General features: G+C 39.1%; 2 protein-coding genes across 3 annotated transcripts in view; one reads left to right on the forward strand and one right to left on the reverse strand.

The window, feature by feature from the left end:
- Positions 1 to 21: 21 nt before the first annotated feature.
- rec114 (REC114 meiotic recombination protein) lies at positions 22 to 7,878 on the reverse strand. The gene is made up of 6 exons (XM_073464602.1): positions 7,677 to 7,878; positions 5,616 to 5,705; positions 2,368 to 2,451; positions 1,817 to 1,990; positions 637 to 714; positions 22 to 395 (listed from the first exon to the last, which is right to left on the reverse strand). Exons 1-6 carry the CDS (start codon positions 7,758 to 7,760, stop codon positions 231 to 233), a joined length of 675 nt encoding a protein of 224 aa, XP_073320703.1. The 5' UTR covers positions 7,761 to 7,878; the 3' UTR covers positions 22 to 230.
- hcn4 (hyperpolarization activated cyclic nucleotide-gated potassium channel 4) overlaps positions 7,863 to 18,962 on the forward strand; it is a 76,582-nt gene continuing 65,482 nt past the window's right edge. Inside the window, exon 1 of one of the 2 annotated variants that reach the window (XM_073464598.1) lies at positions 7,863 to 7,915. Coding sequence is in view for 1 of the 2 variants with exons in the window: in XM_073464597.1 (XP_073320698.1) it covers positions 13,307 to 14,007 (701 nt within the window). In the remaining variant the exon portion in view is untranslated. Of the gene's footprint in view, positions 7,916 to 13,306; positions 14,008 to 18,962 lie in introns of those variants that run through there. The other variant, XM_073464597.1, reaches the window with a different exon arrangement.

The following is an 18,962-nucleotide window of genomic DNA, read 5'->3' on the forward strand; positions in this document are numbered from 1 at the left end:
TTTTTGGCTTTTGCAACTTCTTTATCTAACCACCCAAATTCAGTACAACTCAAAGCATCTTCAAGCCATATACCATAACAACGAATGTTTTGCAACATTTAAACAACATTGGAAGCACAGCAACAAACACTCCACCAACACCACCACCAGGCACTGCCTACACAAACTGTATAAGAAAAAACACGCCGCGCTGACTTGACCTCTCTGCCTTCAGCTGTTGTTGAGATTCTTCACTCTTCAAGCAGTTTCCTAAGCTCCCCCTCCACCTTCTCAACAAATGCAGGAAAGCTGGGATCCAGCAGACAAATACGCAGGATGGGCCCCAAGTCACCTTGTGCCAAACAACCGTGACGATATACTTGAGGCAAAGCCAAGGCGGTCTCTCCCAAGAAGTGCTGTGGAAGGTCCAACAAATACTTTTTCAAACTTAAACTGAACTGAGGTACCAGTTAATGTAGAAGCCTATGTTAGCATTCATAATTTAAGGAAGCTAATCTGAGCATCCTACGCCTTGTGAAAATCAATGCAAACACTGTGATTCTTAAGTTAAATTTAGAAAAAAATTACAATGAATATGTTGCACAGCGGATGTTGAATTCTATTAGTTGTTAGCTCTGACTTTTTAAAGATCAATACCTGGGCGAGACGCTTGATGGACAATGATCCCTGGATAACTTCAGGCTCAACTCCCGCAGCGTTTTCCTGCCCAGTCTCCTGGAACAGGGTTACGCACAAAAGAAGAAAAAAGATTTGAGCGACCCGGCATGACACCGCAGGGTTAAGAGACCAATCAATGGCTCCATTACTAATTGAACAGTATCCACCCCTCAAAGCCCTTTCATCTTCACTGTGAACTCCTTCAGTGTCTGTTCGCTAAAGGTCACATTCAACCCATGGCAGAGTCCAGCCTTTCTCAGTCCTTAGTGTCGTAATTGTAGTAAGCCAGATGGCAGTTTTACTCAGAAACTAATTTCTAATTAACCATATGCTCTGAGTGTTTTCAAGTTTGAAAATAAATGAAAGGTCACAACTGAAATGAAGCAGAATTGAGTGATACAGCTCTGACAAACTCATCCCTACAGTGTGTCATTCTTAGATCGTGAATTCCAACTGGTCGAATGTTTTGACGGCATGTAATATCATTGTTGTTGGCTTTAGGACAAAAATTCTGTTTTCATTATCAACAACTTGTCTGTGATATTAAAAACTCATCTTGTAACTGGTTTAAAGGGTATGCCACTTTGATCTGATGTATTCAGTAATTCTACTTCCGTGTATGAGTGTTTGGGATGGGACGTATTGTATTCTACACCATGTAGTGCACTGCAATTGGCTAACGACTCATATGCAGTATATACTCATGAGTCCATCTACTGTAGGTGTTGTGTCACAGCTAAGAATAAGACAATGCTGTAAATAGCACCATCTAGTGAGGATAATATGGCCACTGTTCATCAAAGCATTGTTATAAGACTGTTGATTAAGCAATGAGTAATGACTATATGACAACTTCAATTATGGCATTTATATAACTCTAAACAAAATGTTTAAATGCACAAAGGGCTGTATAATATATGGTGGCATAGGAGATTAATGTTTCATTTCTACCAAACTATGCCAGAAGGAAAAAAAAACAGTAGCTCTTTGACTGTGTACAGACACAAACCAGACTCTCACAGCTTTGAGTTACCACTTACGTCATTTGTCTGCTTTGGGGGATTTCTATGGGCAACACATTTCAAACCTACAAACATCTGATCAGTGTGTTGTGATTACATTACAGAAATTGTGTTTACTGAATTGTAACGTGGCCAACCTGTAACACTGGTGCTGAGACCTCAGCAGGGGACTGATTAGGGGGCGGCGGGGCGTCATCCTGAGTGGTGACAGGCATGTACTCCATCAGTTTTTCCACAGCACTCGAACACTCCTTTATAGCCTCTGCCCTGCTACTTCCATCAAACTGCATCCTTATTATGCGGCCCTCTCCCTGCGGAAATCCACAAATGCATTCAATCGGTATCTGTCAATCTAAACTGTACCAATGAAAACAAACTTTTAAATGTTGCATTTGTGAAATCAGCATCTCCTTTAGTTAAAAATAGGGTTTGGTATGCAAAGAGGAGGAGACTGGTGAATTTGATGTTCTGGCTACTGTTGAACATTAACATTAAAAGCAAATTATCTAGATAATAATTACATTATAAGGAGGCTGTTCATCACAGCACAGTAGTTTTAGTTTCTCCTTTTAGTTTGTTATAGTGTGACATATACAATGATCTTGATCTTGCAAGGGAATTAAGGTATTAAGACAGACCTCGAGAAAACACTGCTAATTGTGGGATTGCAATGCATCTCACGGCTCACCTCCAGAGTAATTCGAAACATCAGGTTATCAGATTTCTGTTGTACTTTGAGTGCATCAGCACCGCAGAGCAAAGAGATTGTGTCCTGAGAAAAGACAAGAGGATAAATGTCTTCAGTAGCCAGGACAGAAAACTGGTTCATCCAAACATATACAAAAAACATTTTTTAAGAACGTAAAATCAAATGATTTTGTACTACACCAAACAAAAGCAAATTGATTTCCACTTAATCACTCATCTCATTCAAATTACTGGATAAAATTAATGTACAAAGGAGAGTATTTCTATCAAGCTGAAAAAAGAGTTTCCCTAAACTGTCTGCAGGGGTCTCTGTTTACTCAGTTAACCTCAGCCTTGAGGTTCATGATAAGCTTTGTACACACGGAATCAAACAACAATAGCTTAATATTGTGATCAGTCTGTTTTATTAAATGTGCTTTACACATGTGTTTGTTTTGACTTGGTAAATAACAGCATAGGTACAGGGTTGCTAAGGAAAACCAGGGTTTTCCTTAGAAAAATGGCACTGCACCAGGGAATAATGGAGCAAGTCATCTATTGCTGGAAATTGGTGGAAATTTACACTGTAATTGTGAAGATAAAGTAAATATATAAATACATATATTTACTGATACATATATAAGTAAATATATCATTAAAACAGGCTTGTGATTTTTGTAGGATATTCAAAAGCTTTATTACATACAGAACACATTATTGGACATTCATTTTCACTCAGGTGATCAACTGTAATGCAATTAATTAAAGGAAATCTGAGTTGAGCTGGCTCATAGTGGGGCAACACTTAACTAAATCACATTATGTTGGTTTTTCCTTTAAATCATCACCATCTGCTGCATGTTCCGCGTGAATGAACGTAATATATACAACCACAGAAGACTGATTTTATTTTGTCAGGTGTTGCCTGTTAAGCCTAGATTATCCATATTTTAAGGAGAGCACAGAAGCTCCACAATAATTTGCTCTCTGGTACAGAAAATGTCAGTATTGTTTAAAAACCAATTCCAAAAGTTTCCTTCAGAGCTTATCATGTAGCCTATAGGCCTGAGCTCTCTGTATTGAAAGTTCCTGAGCATTCACTGCACCAATCTATAATGGACCAGTCCATCATCCTCGGTGAAAGCTCTCTGCAGTCTGACCTGAATATCTGTCTGGCTCGGCACCCTGGCGCAGCAAGATAGCTGTGTCACCTGCCAGAACTCCATTAATGAGACACTGAGTAGTCCCTCAAATTTCTGTTGTCTGCAGGGCAGAAAGTTCACTTTTTTGGTCCAAAGGCCACAATAACTGCTAAGGCCCCCAAATTCATGATCTACCTTTTCTATCTTGCATGCTTCACCAGATTTGCAGTAGTCTGACACACCTAGATAATGGTTACCTGCTTTAAAAAAATGGTTTAACACAAAGGTGACTTTAGCAATTCCTTGCCCTGATCGTCCACAGCTGGTACTGGCCCACTTGAGGAATTAAGATGTACATGTCACAGGGCTGGCACCAAACCAACTCACAACAGAACAACAAATGTCAAGTCCATGCTCTAAGAGGCATATAAAATAGAAACTGAATCAAGGCATGTAAATTCACACTGACCACCACAAACACTGAATCAAGCTTGAAGTGAATCTAAGCTTTATGTGAGCCTGAACCACAAAACATTTCCCAGTAATATTCTTTCACTTATTTTGAACCAGTACACAAAAAGTTCTGAGGGGCATTTGGCCTTGCCAAAACAATCCAGTCAAATCCCTCAGGATTTGAGCAGAAATGTCAAGCTCTTCAGCAGAATATTTCATACGGCCCTAATCGAAGCCTTTTATCTGGAAAGCAGATTCCTGTTACAGATTTACATCCCAGAATATCTGCTGAGAGAATGGTGCACTTTTTATTTGGCCATTTTATGAAAGGTTTAATTGAAAAATTACACTGCATACTGCTCATACAGTCGTCATATTAAAATAATGAATAATAAATAATTATTGTTTTGTTGTATTCACAAAGAGTAACAGGTAAAAAACAATACATAGAACTGAAAACAAAGGATACAATGTTGTCGGACATGATGCATGTCAAATTTTGGAGAAAGTGGCAACACAGTAATGTAAGGCTGGAGCAGCCTTACTAATAATTAATATAATCCATATTCAATGTTTCCTCCACATGAGAGAGGACAACCAGTAATAACCGTGGTGTACTGCAGATTACTAGGGTCAGAGAATGATTATTGCAGCTGCAGAATTAAATGATTTCAAGACATTCCCCTGTAGCCACAATTATTTTTTTGAATGACGGAGCTTCAAGTACAAGTACACTGCAACACATATGCAACAGTTTCACTTGCACACCTGCTACAGTCTAAAGTCGAAATGACAAGGTCTTATGACTAGCAAGTCTGTGTGAAAATCAAAATGAAATTATCTACTCCACAGTATTACTGATGGTTAAACTTATCATTTCTCTGGATATATGAGATTAAAGTCTATCTTGAAGGAGACTAGGGATGCAGCAATATATCTTTTTCAAGGTATACAGTGGTATGAAACCTGACAGTCATACATGTACATTTGCTTATATACGGTACAATATTCTACCATTTTAGTGTTATAAATATAAATATATAAACTATACATATATAATTTCATGTTTTTATCAAGTGTCATGTCTGTCAGGACATAATATTTCGTGAGATAAAAACCCCTACTGTTTCAATTACTTTTAGGATTATTCTTACTAATAATCAAATTAGTCAAAATAACATTTATGTAATTCCCTATAGCATGACATCGTGTTACCATGAAACTGTGATATTCTCTGAGATCATACTATGAAAATCTCATCACCTTGCAACCCTAAAGCTGAAGGGTAGGGAAGTATTTTCATTTTGTCAATCTATAATCACTAATCTATCAGAATACATATTACATGGACGCCCAAAATAGAGATATTTTTGTCCTAAGGGTGGGAGTCTAAATTCAAACAATTCAATTGGAAGACAGTGAATATGAATTTGATTGACATTAATCAAATTTATGGAAGATGTAAAGAAATAGGTTACTTAAAAATAAGCCTTTTCACCACCTTACCCTAAGCATCTAAGCATACAGTGTGTACCAGGATCTGGAAAGTAAAGCTCGATATTAACCTGTTGTGTGGATATCATAAGAGACAATTCACGTAAAAACAAAACAACACAAAACTTAAACTGTCAGTATAGCCACACAGCCTTCTTACCAAGCTTTTCTGTCCTTGCATTACCAGCAGGTATCCAGAATCCACAAATGTGAGGACAATTTCCGGTTTCTTGCCAGTTGCCTCAAATATCTGGTGAAGAGAGGAGAATATTGGCCAGTGCAAAGTTGTAGTGATTTACTCGCTTTTCCTGATCAACTAATGTTGGATCTATATTCGAGGGTTTTTTCTTTCTTATTTTAATTCTCAGAGTTGTCACACAGTATACTGTATAATGTAGGTAGGTTCTGGTTTCACAGCCATGCATCCCTGTCTTCACACTAAACATACAGCTCCAGCTTGCCACCTAGAGTCTGATTCAGTTAATGAAAGACAAAACCACAAATCTACAAGCAACCCTTCAATTTTATACAGCACACAACAGTAACTAAAACTGTCAATTACCAACAAGAAATTATCAAATAGTCTGAAATAGCAAAAAATAACAAGCTATCTTATTACTGCAGGCCTTTGTCACCAAACACATCCTGATATGTCACAACAGGTCAAGCACAGGTGTAAATAATAAAATCAATGATTGGTGATGGGTGCATGTTGGCTTACTGTCACGCTGTCATGGCTCACTGGGACACTTGAATAGAATAGAGCCATCGTTATTGGTATTAGTAACACCTGTGCTTTTCCTACTTTGTCAGGTCAAAGTGTCTGCTGTAATAAAGGCCAGCTAATCAGCTAATCCATCAAGCAACTAATGATATATACATTTTATTCTAAAAACTAACAATTTTATCTCTGGATTCCCAAAGCACATGCAGAATGCAGCTCAGTACAGACGGTCTAAAATTAAAATTCTTGTACTGATCTTATTTATGACCTACAGTTGAATATGTTGGACTTGTTTGCTGCTACTGATATTTCACAGATATTTATCCCTTTCACACTGATCTGATTAATCTGCCAATTATTTCTGTCTATTTCTAGCGATCTGTTTTGTGTCCTGAAGTGCATTTAAGTATTTTGTTTTCAACTTCCGTGTGAATTTAAATCAGTGCTGGGAGTCACTGCAGAACTGTTTTACTTGAGAGTAAAGCTTCCAACAAAAGGTCTTATCAGTCAACATGAATCCTCTCCAGCATTAACTGGAAAGGCTCGAAATTATTTTTCACAGCCTCTCAAATTAAAACTGTAAGCAGTAAAAGCGACTTTATTAATCTTTATATCGTAGCTAATTGAATACCTCTACGTTTTCTAACAGTAGCTCAGACAAAATAAGTATTTTTTAGATACTAGATGGGTTTTCTCGTGTTTGAAATGTAATAGTTATTGACTGATTACTCAAGAATACACAGAAGAAGACAGATTAACCGATATTTATAATCTGTGCTTTTTTTTACCTTTGTACTCAACCAGTGATAATTTGGGTGAGCAAACCTAATTGATTTTAACTACAGACTTATTTTAAATGAATGCAATCCAATTGTGGTTGTGCCTACAGTGTATGTATAACTTTCTATCAATAAAATCAATTTATCAGCAGACTTTAGTTGACTACAGTACCATGATTTCCTTGATTATCATAATAATCAATATCAGTATGACTGAATTCAGGTTTTCCATATCATCACACAGCTTTTTCATCACATTATAAGCCAAATGGTTGTGAAAATCAATGTGGAGAGCATCAAAACTAGCAAACGACTTTTCCCACATCTACAGTGGACTTCTCACACAAGTATATTCTCTAAGATTTTTGGAGTTTTGCTAACTAGACTATCTGATCCAGCCTTTCCAAACTGAGGTGTCCTGACCCGCGTTAAGGTTAAGGTTAAGATACATGAGGGTCAGAAACTGAGTCAGTACTTAGCCTCGCTAATAGGTCATGGTAGGTCCAAAATACAATTTTAGCGATATAATTCATATTATGTACACAGTAATGGTATAAAGAGCCAACACAACTTAGCTAGTTAATTCAGACTAAGGGCAGACTGAGCAACTAAATAGCTGCTAACTTAAGCTAACGTTAGCTTAGTAGGAAAACTAGCTAACCGTAGCTAGCTAGCATGATACACACAGCTCAAGTACGAAGTATTAAACGCCGGTTACCTTCCAGCGCAGCCCTGCTGTCTCTCCGGAGCCTGGGACGAAACGCCCAAAGCGTTTTAACTTCCATATCAGGTTGGTGGCCATTTCCAGTAACTTTGGCAAAGTTTTTGTTGTTGATAACCAACACTTAGTACACCTGCTAGCCTCGGGATGCTCTGGACGTGAGGTAGCCCGTGGAGCCGACTGTGGTCGGTACTGGTCGGATACTGGACTCAAAGTGGTGCTGCAGAGAAAGCAGAGTAGGTGTAAAACTTAAAATATCCAAAGTGAGGGGAAAAAACAATCACTATTGTATGGATAATACGGTATGCAGCCCTATATGACTTTTAAGTACGTTTATGTGAGATTTAAAAAAGCACATACAGCCTGTTTAAATGCATTTTGACAGTACAGGCATGTAATGGAGGCCAAATACTACTATAAATATGTATGTATCGAGTGTATTTTTCAATATAACAAGAAATTAATCAAACAAAATTGATGTTCTGACTCGACGACTCTATGAATACACATACATTAAAAGCTTAATGGCTCTTTTTTTCTCTTTTAAGGAAAGTGACACTAGTGACATGAAAAATGCATTTTACAAAATGGCCGCTACAGGGCATCAAACCACCTGCTGTCATTCATGTAAAACTCACTAAATCATGTAATTTAATCCATTTGTATTCTTCTCTTTTACTGTAATAACACTAATAAAGTACAAACCAGTAAGGTCAACTAAAATCTTCATATGAAATCCTGAGATACATGTGAAAATTGTCTTATAACTGAAAAGACACAGTGGGCTTAACCACTTCCTTTTCTTCATTGATCTCCAGGAAATAGGTCAAAGAAGGATTAGTGATTTCATCTATGTGATTTTTATTTCAAAATAATAGACTTAGAGTAGCACCAGTGACGCGGCTCCAGGGGACGGTTACTTTCATTACATATTTTATAATATTTCTTTGGAATTTTATTTTTTTTATGTCATTTCTAACATGTATTTAATAGTTTTGTATACTTGATTGCATTATAAATGGTAGAAAAACATGGTTTTGAACTCAAAATATGTCACTTTCCTTAGTTCTGTGGTGCTTGGACTGTTAAGTAACTGATATTGCCAAATTGATGGCCAAACAAGCAGTAATTGTTCATATAAAATGTTTTATTATGAAATATGAAAATAAGTCTCAAGTGTTTTTCAGGTGTAATTTTTGTGTAAAGGCTAGGGACAGAAAAAATGCATCCATCAAATCAATTTTATGTCTTAAAAACTTGTATCTTCAAGTGAACATGTATGTAACGCGTGATCTTACCCTCTCACTGAAGTTACGTAGTGCAGAAACAAGTGATAGAGACACCATTCACCCTATTTCAAGACACTGTACCACCAAAATGATTTTGAAGCTGTTACTTTAAGAAAGTCATATAATGGCTGGTTCATGTAGGAAAACAGAAATGATGCTTCTTCAGGCCGCATGTATGGTTGTTTATTTTATCCTAGCTTGTATGAAGTATGTCTATGTCAAAATGCTGCTCAAATTGACTCCATATATTATGACAAATCACCAAAAATGTTTTAGTATGAGGTTCATTTTCTTTTGAAAATGCCATCTTTGTTTTATTTTAAGAGTGTGAGAACCAACTGAATATTTTGTTTCCAGCTGGATGGAGGAGTCTTTGTTAAATGTCCTGGTTGTCTTTTTTAAGTTGACTCTCTAGAACTACAACGACTGTGTTGCTTGTGTCTGCAATGTAGTCAATAATGAAAAGACCACCAGTAACATAACATGCTGCAAACACATAACAATATTTGTGCAGATCCCTCAGAATTTATTTTTTATGTGATGCAGACATACAATATACTGAGTGGGATATTTTAAAGTTCAACTCACCCTATCTGATGGACAATGTATGTAAAGAAACACTGTTTCTAAAATAAATTCAAACCTATTTTGGCATCTTACATTCTGTGATTTCCTGTTAGCTATCATCAAGCTTCAACATCAGCCATTATATTGATATGACCAATGAAATGGTACAGCGCTACAGATGTCCCTCGTGTCCGGCTCAGATGGGTTTGCTTCTCAACATCCAGTCTGATCTCTCCACTGTATTCCCCCCCCCCCCCCCCCCCCAGATCCAGCTACTGACATGGCTAATGAGAGAGACACAGTGCAGCACAGGTAGGACACACGACTAAAGATGGCATGAAAATGGATGGCAAACAAAACACAAGTGAATAAATTAAAATTGTGACCACTCAACTTTAACAACTCTTAGCGATATTATCCCTGAACATTGCTGTCAGAATTTTGTAATGCGTTAAAAATTCTTACTGGATAAAAGTTCAGGCAGGTTCAGTGTGAGGAGGGAAACACTGATAGCATGTCAGACAGTTTAGCACTGCGACCAAAGGGATGTAAAGCATGGGAAGAGAACATACACAGCCTTTATTTTTAATAATGTGTATGGTAATGGTGTAATGGTAGTTACTAACATGGGCCTCTCTCTCTTTGTCTTAAATGTACAGGTCTGAAAAGGGCATGCGCAACAATTACCACATGTTCTTGATAAGTCTTGTAAATGACCCCTGGCACCAATTTAACATCTGAAATCTCTCAAAAATGTAGCTTATTTTGAGGTTAAAAAATACTGGATTAAATGTTTAATCAAATAATTAATAGATAATTTCAAATAATTTGTTATTTTAACACGAAGTGCTCTGAAGTGTTCCACTTCAGACACTTTTTAACGACGGCACTGTTTAACGCCAGGCTGACCAAAGTGGGGCCTGCAGGGCAAATACAGCCAGCCATAAGGTTCAGTTTTGCCCGTCAGATGTTTCTTTTGAAACAAAACAAAAAATAACGTATGAAATTAAAATATATATTGGTTTATGCCATTTTGTGTTTTAAAAATGCTCCTTAATTATGAATTATTTATTATCTGAGCATGATGGCAGAGTGACAGTTTGGGCAGGAAGTCAGTTAATTAAGGGAACTTTCTTCCTAGTACTATTTTTGTATCGTAAAACTGAAGTACAATAGGTGTTTGCTTTTGGTCTGTGGCTCGCCATCAGGTTTTATTTTTGGGCCGTGACTAATACTAGATTTCTGAGGCAGATACCAATATCAAATCTGATATCTGTTTTAAAAATCCAGTAACAATAAGTAGCCTGTATGCCATTTTTTCTTAACATGAACACAACACATAACTAAAATCTGAAATTATACCTTTTAAAATGTATTTTTCTTGTTATTTTTTTTCTTCCAAAGAATTTTGACCAAGATAGTCACCAAGCGTGGCATTTTACTGTCAGAAATCAACTTGTCAGTGCTCTCTGATTGACAAACCTTAATGTAATCACTGTTTGTAAATGTCACTACGTGTCAGACTTGTGATTGACTGCCAACCTGCCCGGGGTGTACCCCGCCTCTCAATGTCAGCTGAGATTGGCTCCAGCCTCTCGCAGCAGGTAAGCAAGTTCAGCTAATGGGTGAATAGATGGATGTTTCTAAATGACCTTAGAAATGTCTTTGGCATTTCTGTGGTTTGCCTTATTGTTACGTACTACAGTATATCTGTAATGATCCAATATCAGTACCAATATCAATATTTATATGCCTGACCAACATATTGCCCAGGGTCTAATTGACTTTTTCTGACCGCTACATAAGGCAGGCTTGGTGTACTACGTTATCACAAGAGCAAATTGCCTCAAATTGTACTTTTGCTGCTCAAAGCTGTGTTTTGCACTCCCTCAGTACTTTTTTGTTCATCTCTCTTCCTTGAAATTGTAACTAGCTGACAAATGTCAGAATACATTTTGCCTATATGCATTTCTGCTAACCACCGATATGTTTAAACTACATTTCTTTATGTTGCAGTTTTACATTTCTTTAGGTTCATTTTGTGACAAAACTTAAGTTATGATTTAGTTACACTTTGGTTAGGACGAGACACAAAAACCACGTGGTTAGCGTTAGGAAAACATCACGTTTCGGTTCTCCTGGTTCTCGTGCCACTAACACAGCTGAAAAGTTTGCAGCAGTTTCACGCTTACAAATGATGAAACACCGTCGCTGGCTTGGCACGATTCCCCTACCTGTAACTCCACCACCATCCCATCAACCTCTTGACACGGAAGTCAGCGAATACACACGTAATGTGAACGTGACATGAGACACATTTTAGAAATGTTGACATGGTGTGTATGACACATACAAATTTGAACCTGTCCGGGGTTTTCAGACGTGTAACATGCCAACATTTTATTCTGGGAACTGGGCTGATGCATTTGCAACTGCAGCTATAATCTAATAATCTAATCTAATTAATTTAATTTTAAAAGGGGAGTCAACATGACATTATGCAAATCAAGTACAGAAAAATATACCCCTTAAATTTGATCTACTTTCAACTCTTTTCACGTTAGCAAAATGCCCTCTGGATTTAGTTTGCCTTCAACTCCACAGACAAAGCATTCATTCAAAAAAATTGCACAATTTTGTACATATGATTCATAGCTCAGATAGAGTGAAGGAAACAGATCACACAAAACATTTGCAGTCAGGGTTTAAATATAAAATCGTACATCTACCTTTCATTATTCCCATGACAATATGTCTTGTTTGTTAACTGCCTAGACAGAAAGAAAATATTTCAAAGTATATTTATTTATTCATACTAACAGTATCGTAGCACCGTAAGGATACATTGGGAAATAGAAATCAGTAATTGGACAAATAATATTTTAATGTAAGTATTCGTATTTATTGTCATTTGAGAAACCAGCCTGCTTGATAAAACACCTTTTGCCAAATTATTGACGAGCCTCAACTGTATCTGTGTGCGCAAATTACGCAGTGGCTCAAACTGTAATAGGCATGGCAAATGGGCTACCTGGATCCTTCCGAGTGAAGCCCACCGTGGGGGCTGAACAATGGGTTTGCATCGCCTACCTGTAGCCTTAACTTGGGAGCACAGGAGAGCGTTTTAAGAATGGGAAGAGCATTCCCCTTTAAACAAGGTGGGCTGAGCTTATTTGCAGTTCTCGCTCCTATGGCAACCCAATAGATCAGCATCATCATGAATATTCACAATTCGCCAAAACGCACCATGACTATGGATCAGTGATGTCAGCGGTCCCTGGCATGCTCTACTGTATTTTTGCATGATTGTGTCGCGTTGTTTGATGGCAGCTGGCAAGACATCTGGTGAAAAGCGCATCCTTTGTCGTGCATGACCTTTCCCTCGTCTCCGTATCACGGTCCGTCGGCACGTCCCTCACATGTCACGCTAAGGTGACTTTCAAGCAGTTTTTTCCACTTTTGCGCACAATGTCGGAACGGCACAAAGATGCTCATCGGGGACGCAGTGGCCAAGCGGACCGCCCAGGCTGCGTGTGAGGACATATGCAAACTGTCAGGTAGTCTAATTATGAAAAAGAGTGTCTCTCATCTGTTTCAGTGGAGCCACGGCGGTCCATGTCATGTGTAGCAGGCTTTCAGGGATTCAGATTAGCTCCAGACTGATCGCACTCACAAACAGATAGGGAGCGCGGGGCTGGTGGCAATAATCGTTACAATACAGCCTAACAATCTGGATTTATTTCATTTTCTCCACTGTGTCTCAATGTCATAATGGACAGGCTGCACTCCTCCATGCGTAAAAGGCTCTACAGTTTGCCACAGCACATTGGACAGAAAGCATCTATAATGGGCGAAGGAGAAGACGCAGACAAGGACACCCGGAGGAAGAGTATTAGGATGAAGCCTCTACCGTCACCGTCGCCGACCTCTGGGGGAAGCTGCAAAGGCATAGGGGAGACCAAAAGTGGGGAGTCTGTGATCATGGAGACGGACATAGGGAGACCGATGAAGACCAGCTCGAATGGAGATTGCCGGAGGTTTCGAGGCAGCCTGTCGTCCATCACAAGTCGGCATGTGCACGACTCTGACTCGGCGGAGGAGAGGCGCCTCATCACCGATGGGGATGTCACCCCGAGCGAGGAGAGCCCCCCCGGAGCCATCGGTGATGGGCCGCCGGATCAAGGCGCGCAGGGGGCCAGCGGTGGCGGCGGCAGCGGCGGCGGCGGGAGCCAAAAAGATTCCCCAGACCAGCAGTCAGGGTTTATAAAGTTGGATGGCATTGATCAAATTCTGCCGGACGACGAGAGATTATATCAAGCTGGGTTCATACACAGACAGTTTGGAGCGATGCTTCAACCCGGGGTCAACAAGTTCTCCCTGAGGATGTTTGGGAGTGAGAAGGCGGTGGAACGAGAACAAGAGCGGGTTAAATCCGCCGGATTTTGGATAATTCACCCCTACAGTGATTTCAGGTAAATTTAGACACCTCACACACATGCTCCCCAAACAACAAAAGGTTCAGAGTGAAGCGTCACGATAACGTCGATGCCTCGCACAGGCCCAGATGTTTTTCTCACTCTGTTGATCGTTTATTAGGGCAAACATCAGCCCACCAGCAGCCCATTCATTGTTTTTCTTCAGCCTTACAGCACCTTCATCACTTATTTCACCCCCTTCACTTTTAAGACGACATTTAACAGAAGTCATAATTGCAATCAATTGCCTTTTATGCCTCATAAAAATCTTACAATTTGCTAATGAGTTCATAGATTAATAAGGGATTTTTTCAGTGCCATAACACAGCAGAGGAATTATATTCATTAGTTTCAGGGTATGCACATATTACTCAGGAGGCCTGTGTTGTGTTATGGGATAACACAACCTGTGCTAATCAGGCCAATTTACCTTTCTTGTGCAGATGCTGTCCAAACGGATGCATAACTGAAGCACCTCAGTGGTTTATTCTCCTTTATATGAAAAACCTGTGCACAGGCGACATGAATTATCATTGATTACAGTAATGCGGCCTTCACTTCACTTCACATCTTCTTTAAATGCTCCCACATCGATCTCCTTATTCCCCTTTTGTGGCTACATGATATTTTGAAAAGTAACAGGGTTAAGTCATTTAATTTGAATCCATTCTGATCAATAGTTAAAGCTCTAGGGCAGGTTTGAAATGATCAACACATTTGATGTGTGCATTTAATAGGGCTGTCTGCATCTAGTGACAAACTACAGCTGCAGAACTGAGCAGAGAAAAGTCCAGGAGCACTCTATTGTTGGCCCACAGATTCCTATCTGTTGTTAGTGCCCTTGAGTTTGTTATTGGACATATGCATCTAATTCATGGGCACATGGAGGCTCTTAACTGCTGACTAAGACCAGATAAGGTGCTTCATCCTCGCTTTGGAGCGTTTAGAACAGCATCGTAGGATGCCTCTGAACAACTGGTGAAATAAAACCGTTTAATTCAAACACATGCATATGCATATGGACTTTTTTAGCATATCAGGTGACCAATATCTAAGAAGTGCTGGTGAACACTTATTATTTAATGCCATAACTGTATTACTGTGGCTCAAACATCAGTCTGTGCCCACTATACACACTATAGTGACCACAAGCATGTGTGTGATCTTGATATTATTAGATCGGCCCGATACAATGAGATGGTTTTGGTTGTATTGCGCTCACATAATTTGCTACCTTTAACATATCCAATTAAATCAAATTTACAAAGACATCTATTTTGCCTACTTCATAGCTTGCATTATTGCATTATTCTGAATTGATCACATGTTCCTGTGGTTTAATGAATCAGGTAAGACTGTTTCATTACAAGCTGTCGCAGCCTTGACATTTAGTTCACATATGCATCTCCTACCATTTAAATGATGTGGAGGCTTTAAAAGGATCTATTGCGAGATCGTCCTCGTTACACATCTTGTATTTCTCCTTGTCTGTGACATTGAATGTTGTCTAGCCTGCCGGGTGTTTGATTGGCTGTGATGGGGTAATGACATGTGATATAGAAATTCACTTACCACAAAAGTGTCTTTTTCTACCTCAAGAACAAGATGTCTGACTTGACTGAGAGACACGTGAGTTGTGGTGCGAGTTGCTCACAAATCCAGTGGAAAAAGGCTTGAATTAGACTCTAACAGACACATTTATCTGTTTTTATCCTGTGAGAAGTGATAAGACAGTGTGCTGGCTAACACCACTGGATGTTGTCTGTTTAATTTAGTTTTTTTTTTAAGATGGACACAAACGTCAGCTGTCTTTTGCCATCAGGAAAAAGTATCTTTAATTGTGCGAATGTGAGGGAGAGGTAGACAGAAGGAAAGAGGAGAGATGTATGAACAACAATTCAGGAACAATCATATCCGGTGTTCGGCTCTGTTGTTTAGTGTTTTCCAGTCTGTGATTGGTTTATTCTGCATTAAGAATCTGTCTGTCTCCATGTAATACTTTTGTCTGCGCAGTCAAAACCCCGTAAACAAGTGCAAGCCTGTCACAGGTATTTCGAGCACAATGTTGTTGAAGGGGCACTTTGCAGTTTTGGAGAAGAAATTCAAACTCAGAACTTAGATATTTACAGTATTAATCAGACAGTAATACAAACTCAGAAATATTTATGTTTTCCATAATTGAATAAACAAGCTGTTCTGAGAGGAAAATGAGGTCTCCCAGAACACAGTTTGAAGCTAGAAAGGTGGCAGGGTCCGCCACATATAAACAAAGTAAAACAGTATGAAATTATGTCGTCTTTTAAGGTCAGTTTGTTTATTCGGTTTATTCAGTCGTGGAAACAAAGAGAGTATGTTTATTTAGTTTGTTTAGGCATAAAAACGATGTACTAAACTACACTGATTAGCAAATTCGTATTTCCAAAATCCACACACAGTTTAGGCAGATCATCATCAGCAAGTGAGACATGTATTAGACAGTTTGCCATTTTTGTTACACTCCTCCCAGCTGGTTGTGTTTACTCTGACCCCCTCTGCTCTCTTACTCACTGTGTTAAATGTCATGAGGAAGGGTGATTTGGGGCTTGGGGAGACTGTCCTGATACCGAAAGGTCAGAGACTTGGCACCAGCTATCAGTTTTGAAGTGTCTTTGAGCAAGGCGCCGAAACAGGGGGGCTCCGCTGAAATAGATGCACATGCGTGTCTCTCTCAGCGAGATGTACCAAAATAAAACGATAAATGAGAATGCGCAGAGCGAGAAGTGCTCTGAAAAATGAGGTTAGCCAACCACTTGTCCGGGGTCTAAGGAGGGATACTGTTTATTACCATAATTAAACATTTGGCGATCTGAGAGCAGTTTGCTTGTGGTTCAATCACTCCAAGCTATGATTACGTAATCACTCAACTCTACAATTAAAACCGCAGATGTGGCACTCAGTCAGGAGAGTAAAAAAAAAAAAATGAGCCTGTGCTTCGGCTAACTCTGTATGGGAAAAAGATCCTTGTATATTTCTCTGTAGACAAGACAACAACGTCTTAATTCACAAGTAGATTAAAGGATAATGATGGAAGTCAACATCTACATCACCTTTTTTATCAGTATTTCAATGCTTGAAATATTTGAAAGCTATGTGGAAAAAATAGCACATTATGTCAGTTAGTTAACACAGCATGCTGAGATGACTTACAGCCACTATTTTATTTCTAATGAACTGAAGGAGCAACATGATACTTCCTCCAAAATCAGGATCAGAGACAGGACAAGATGGCTGTAATTAAAGCACACGACGACATGAGTGGGACCTTTTAATGGGCCCGGAGAAAAGAAGGGTCTCTGTGACTAAAAAGTTTTATTCCCATGTCTGCATCAAAGCTTTGGCACTGTAAACTCAAATTAGAGTGTCACGAGAAATCACATAGTCATCACTGTGCCGGAATTCAGCAAAATCTCCTCTTGTCAAGTATTGTATAACGCTAAGAAGCAAGGGAGGAGCAATATCTTGCGAGGGAAAAAGACGGATTAAAAATGGCATCATAATCCAATCTTCAGCCTCATTTCCAGATCCAAAGCCTGAGCAGCCTCCTTCGATTCTGAACAAGCGTCTTCCCAGTGAGCATATGTGGTCAGTTAACCAGAGACTGACATCTACAGTGCAGATACCCCCCCCTGCCAAAAAAAGGAGATGAACGTTCCTACAAGATGACTGATTCGTATGAAGTTTTTAAAATAACGACTATTATTACTGTCCTTGACTGTAAAGTATCTGTGGGGGTTTGATAGGATTGTTGAACGATATAATTGATGCTGAGATTACTGCCCCCTCTCTCTGCCTTGCTCCTCACTGGATGCATCTGCGCCACACTGCTAGCTTACTTGTCTCTGTGCTTTATGTTTCCTGTACCATAAGCTGTGCTGAGACCCCTCGAAGCCGCAAGTCTTTGGTCATAAATAGAGACTGTCTAAAAGTCATAGGGTTATGACCCTTAGAAAGATGATAGATTATTCAGTGCTTGATTGACAAAATGATGCTCGTCTCACATAATGGATCTCGGTATGATGAAAACCAGGCGATTCTTTTTTTTTCTTACCTGTTTGCATTGAGCCCTTTGAGTGGATCCCATCAATGCAAACCCATTGTGCCAAGTTCTAGACAAACGATGCGGCACAATATCAGAATGCAGCCCTCTGATCGTCAAGTGCCTTTTAATTATCTTGTGATTCAGAGCCCGGAGGACACATCTGTTGGAAAGTCTTCTACATTTCCCTGGAGAGATGGAAAAGAAGATGTCGCACATTAGAACTTTTTTTTTTTTCTTTGCACTGAAGGCTCTATTAATCCCCCCCCCCTTCTTCCTTGAGAACCGTGTTGCCAACACTATCAGAGAGGGGGGTCGGCTGTCCTGCAGTTTCTGTCAATCAGTTAAATCCCTTTGCAACAGTCAGGCGTATCCTCCCATCCCCTCTTGCAAAGTCCACTTTTTTCAGCAGCCTTTTATTCCTCCCGCACATCCAGTTCTGTTTCCCAGAAGGCACTTACCTAGACAGTGGCAAAAATAAATCCTCTGAAAAGACATCTTACAATTTTGCTTCTGTTATTTTTATTTTTTATTTTTTTCTTGTGCAGAGAGAATACATTAAAAGAAAAGTAGAGCAGATGTAGTCACCGATGTACACTTTAAGGCTGTGATATAGTTAAAGGGAAGTAAGTTTTGGGAAAAGTGTTGACTAAATGAAAATGTGCGCTGTGTTCCTGAAGGCGTTCATGTTACCTATTAATTTAACCAGTTTCTGATTCTGTTGCTAAAGTGAGTCATAGCATTTTGAATGTCCTCCATTAGTCTGGATAGAAAAAAAAACATTGTTTTTTGGACAGCTTCTCACAATATTAGCATAACTGTGTTGACTTTTTGCATATTTGCATATCTCAGTCTTCAAAAGACTAAAATGATAAGA

Source organism: Pagrus major, chromosome 4 (assembly GCF_040436345.1).
Source record: "Pagrus major chromosome 4, Pma_NU_1.0".
NCBI classification, from domain to species: Eukaryota; Metazoa; Chordata; class Actinopteri; order Spariformes; family Sparidae; genus Pagrus; species Pagrus major.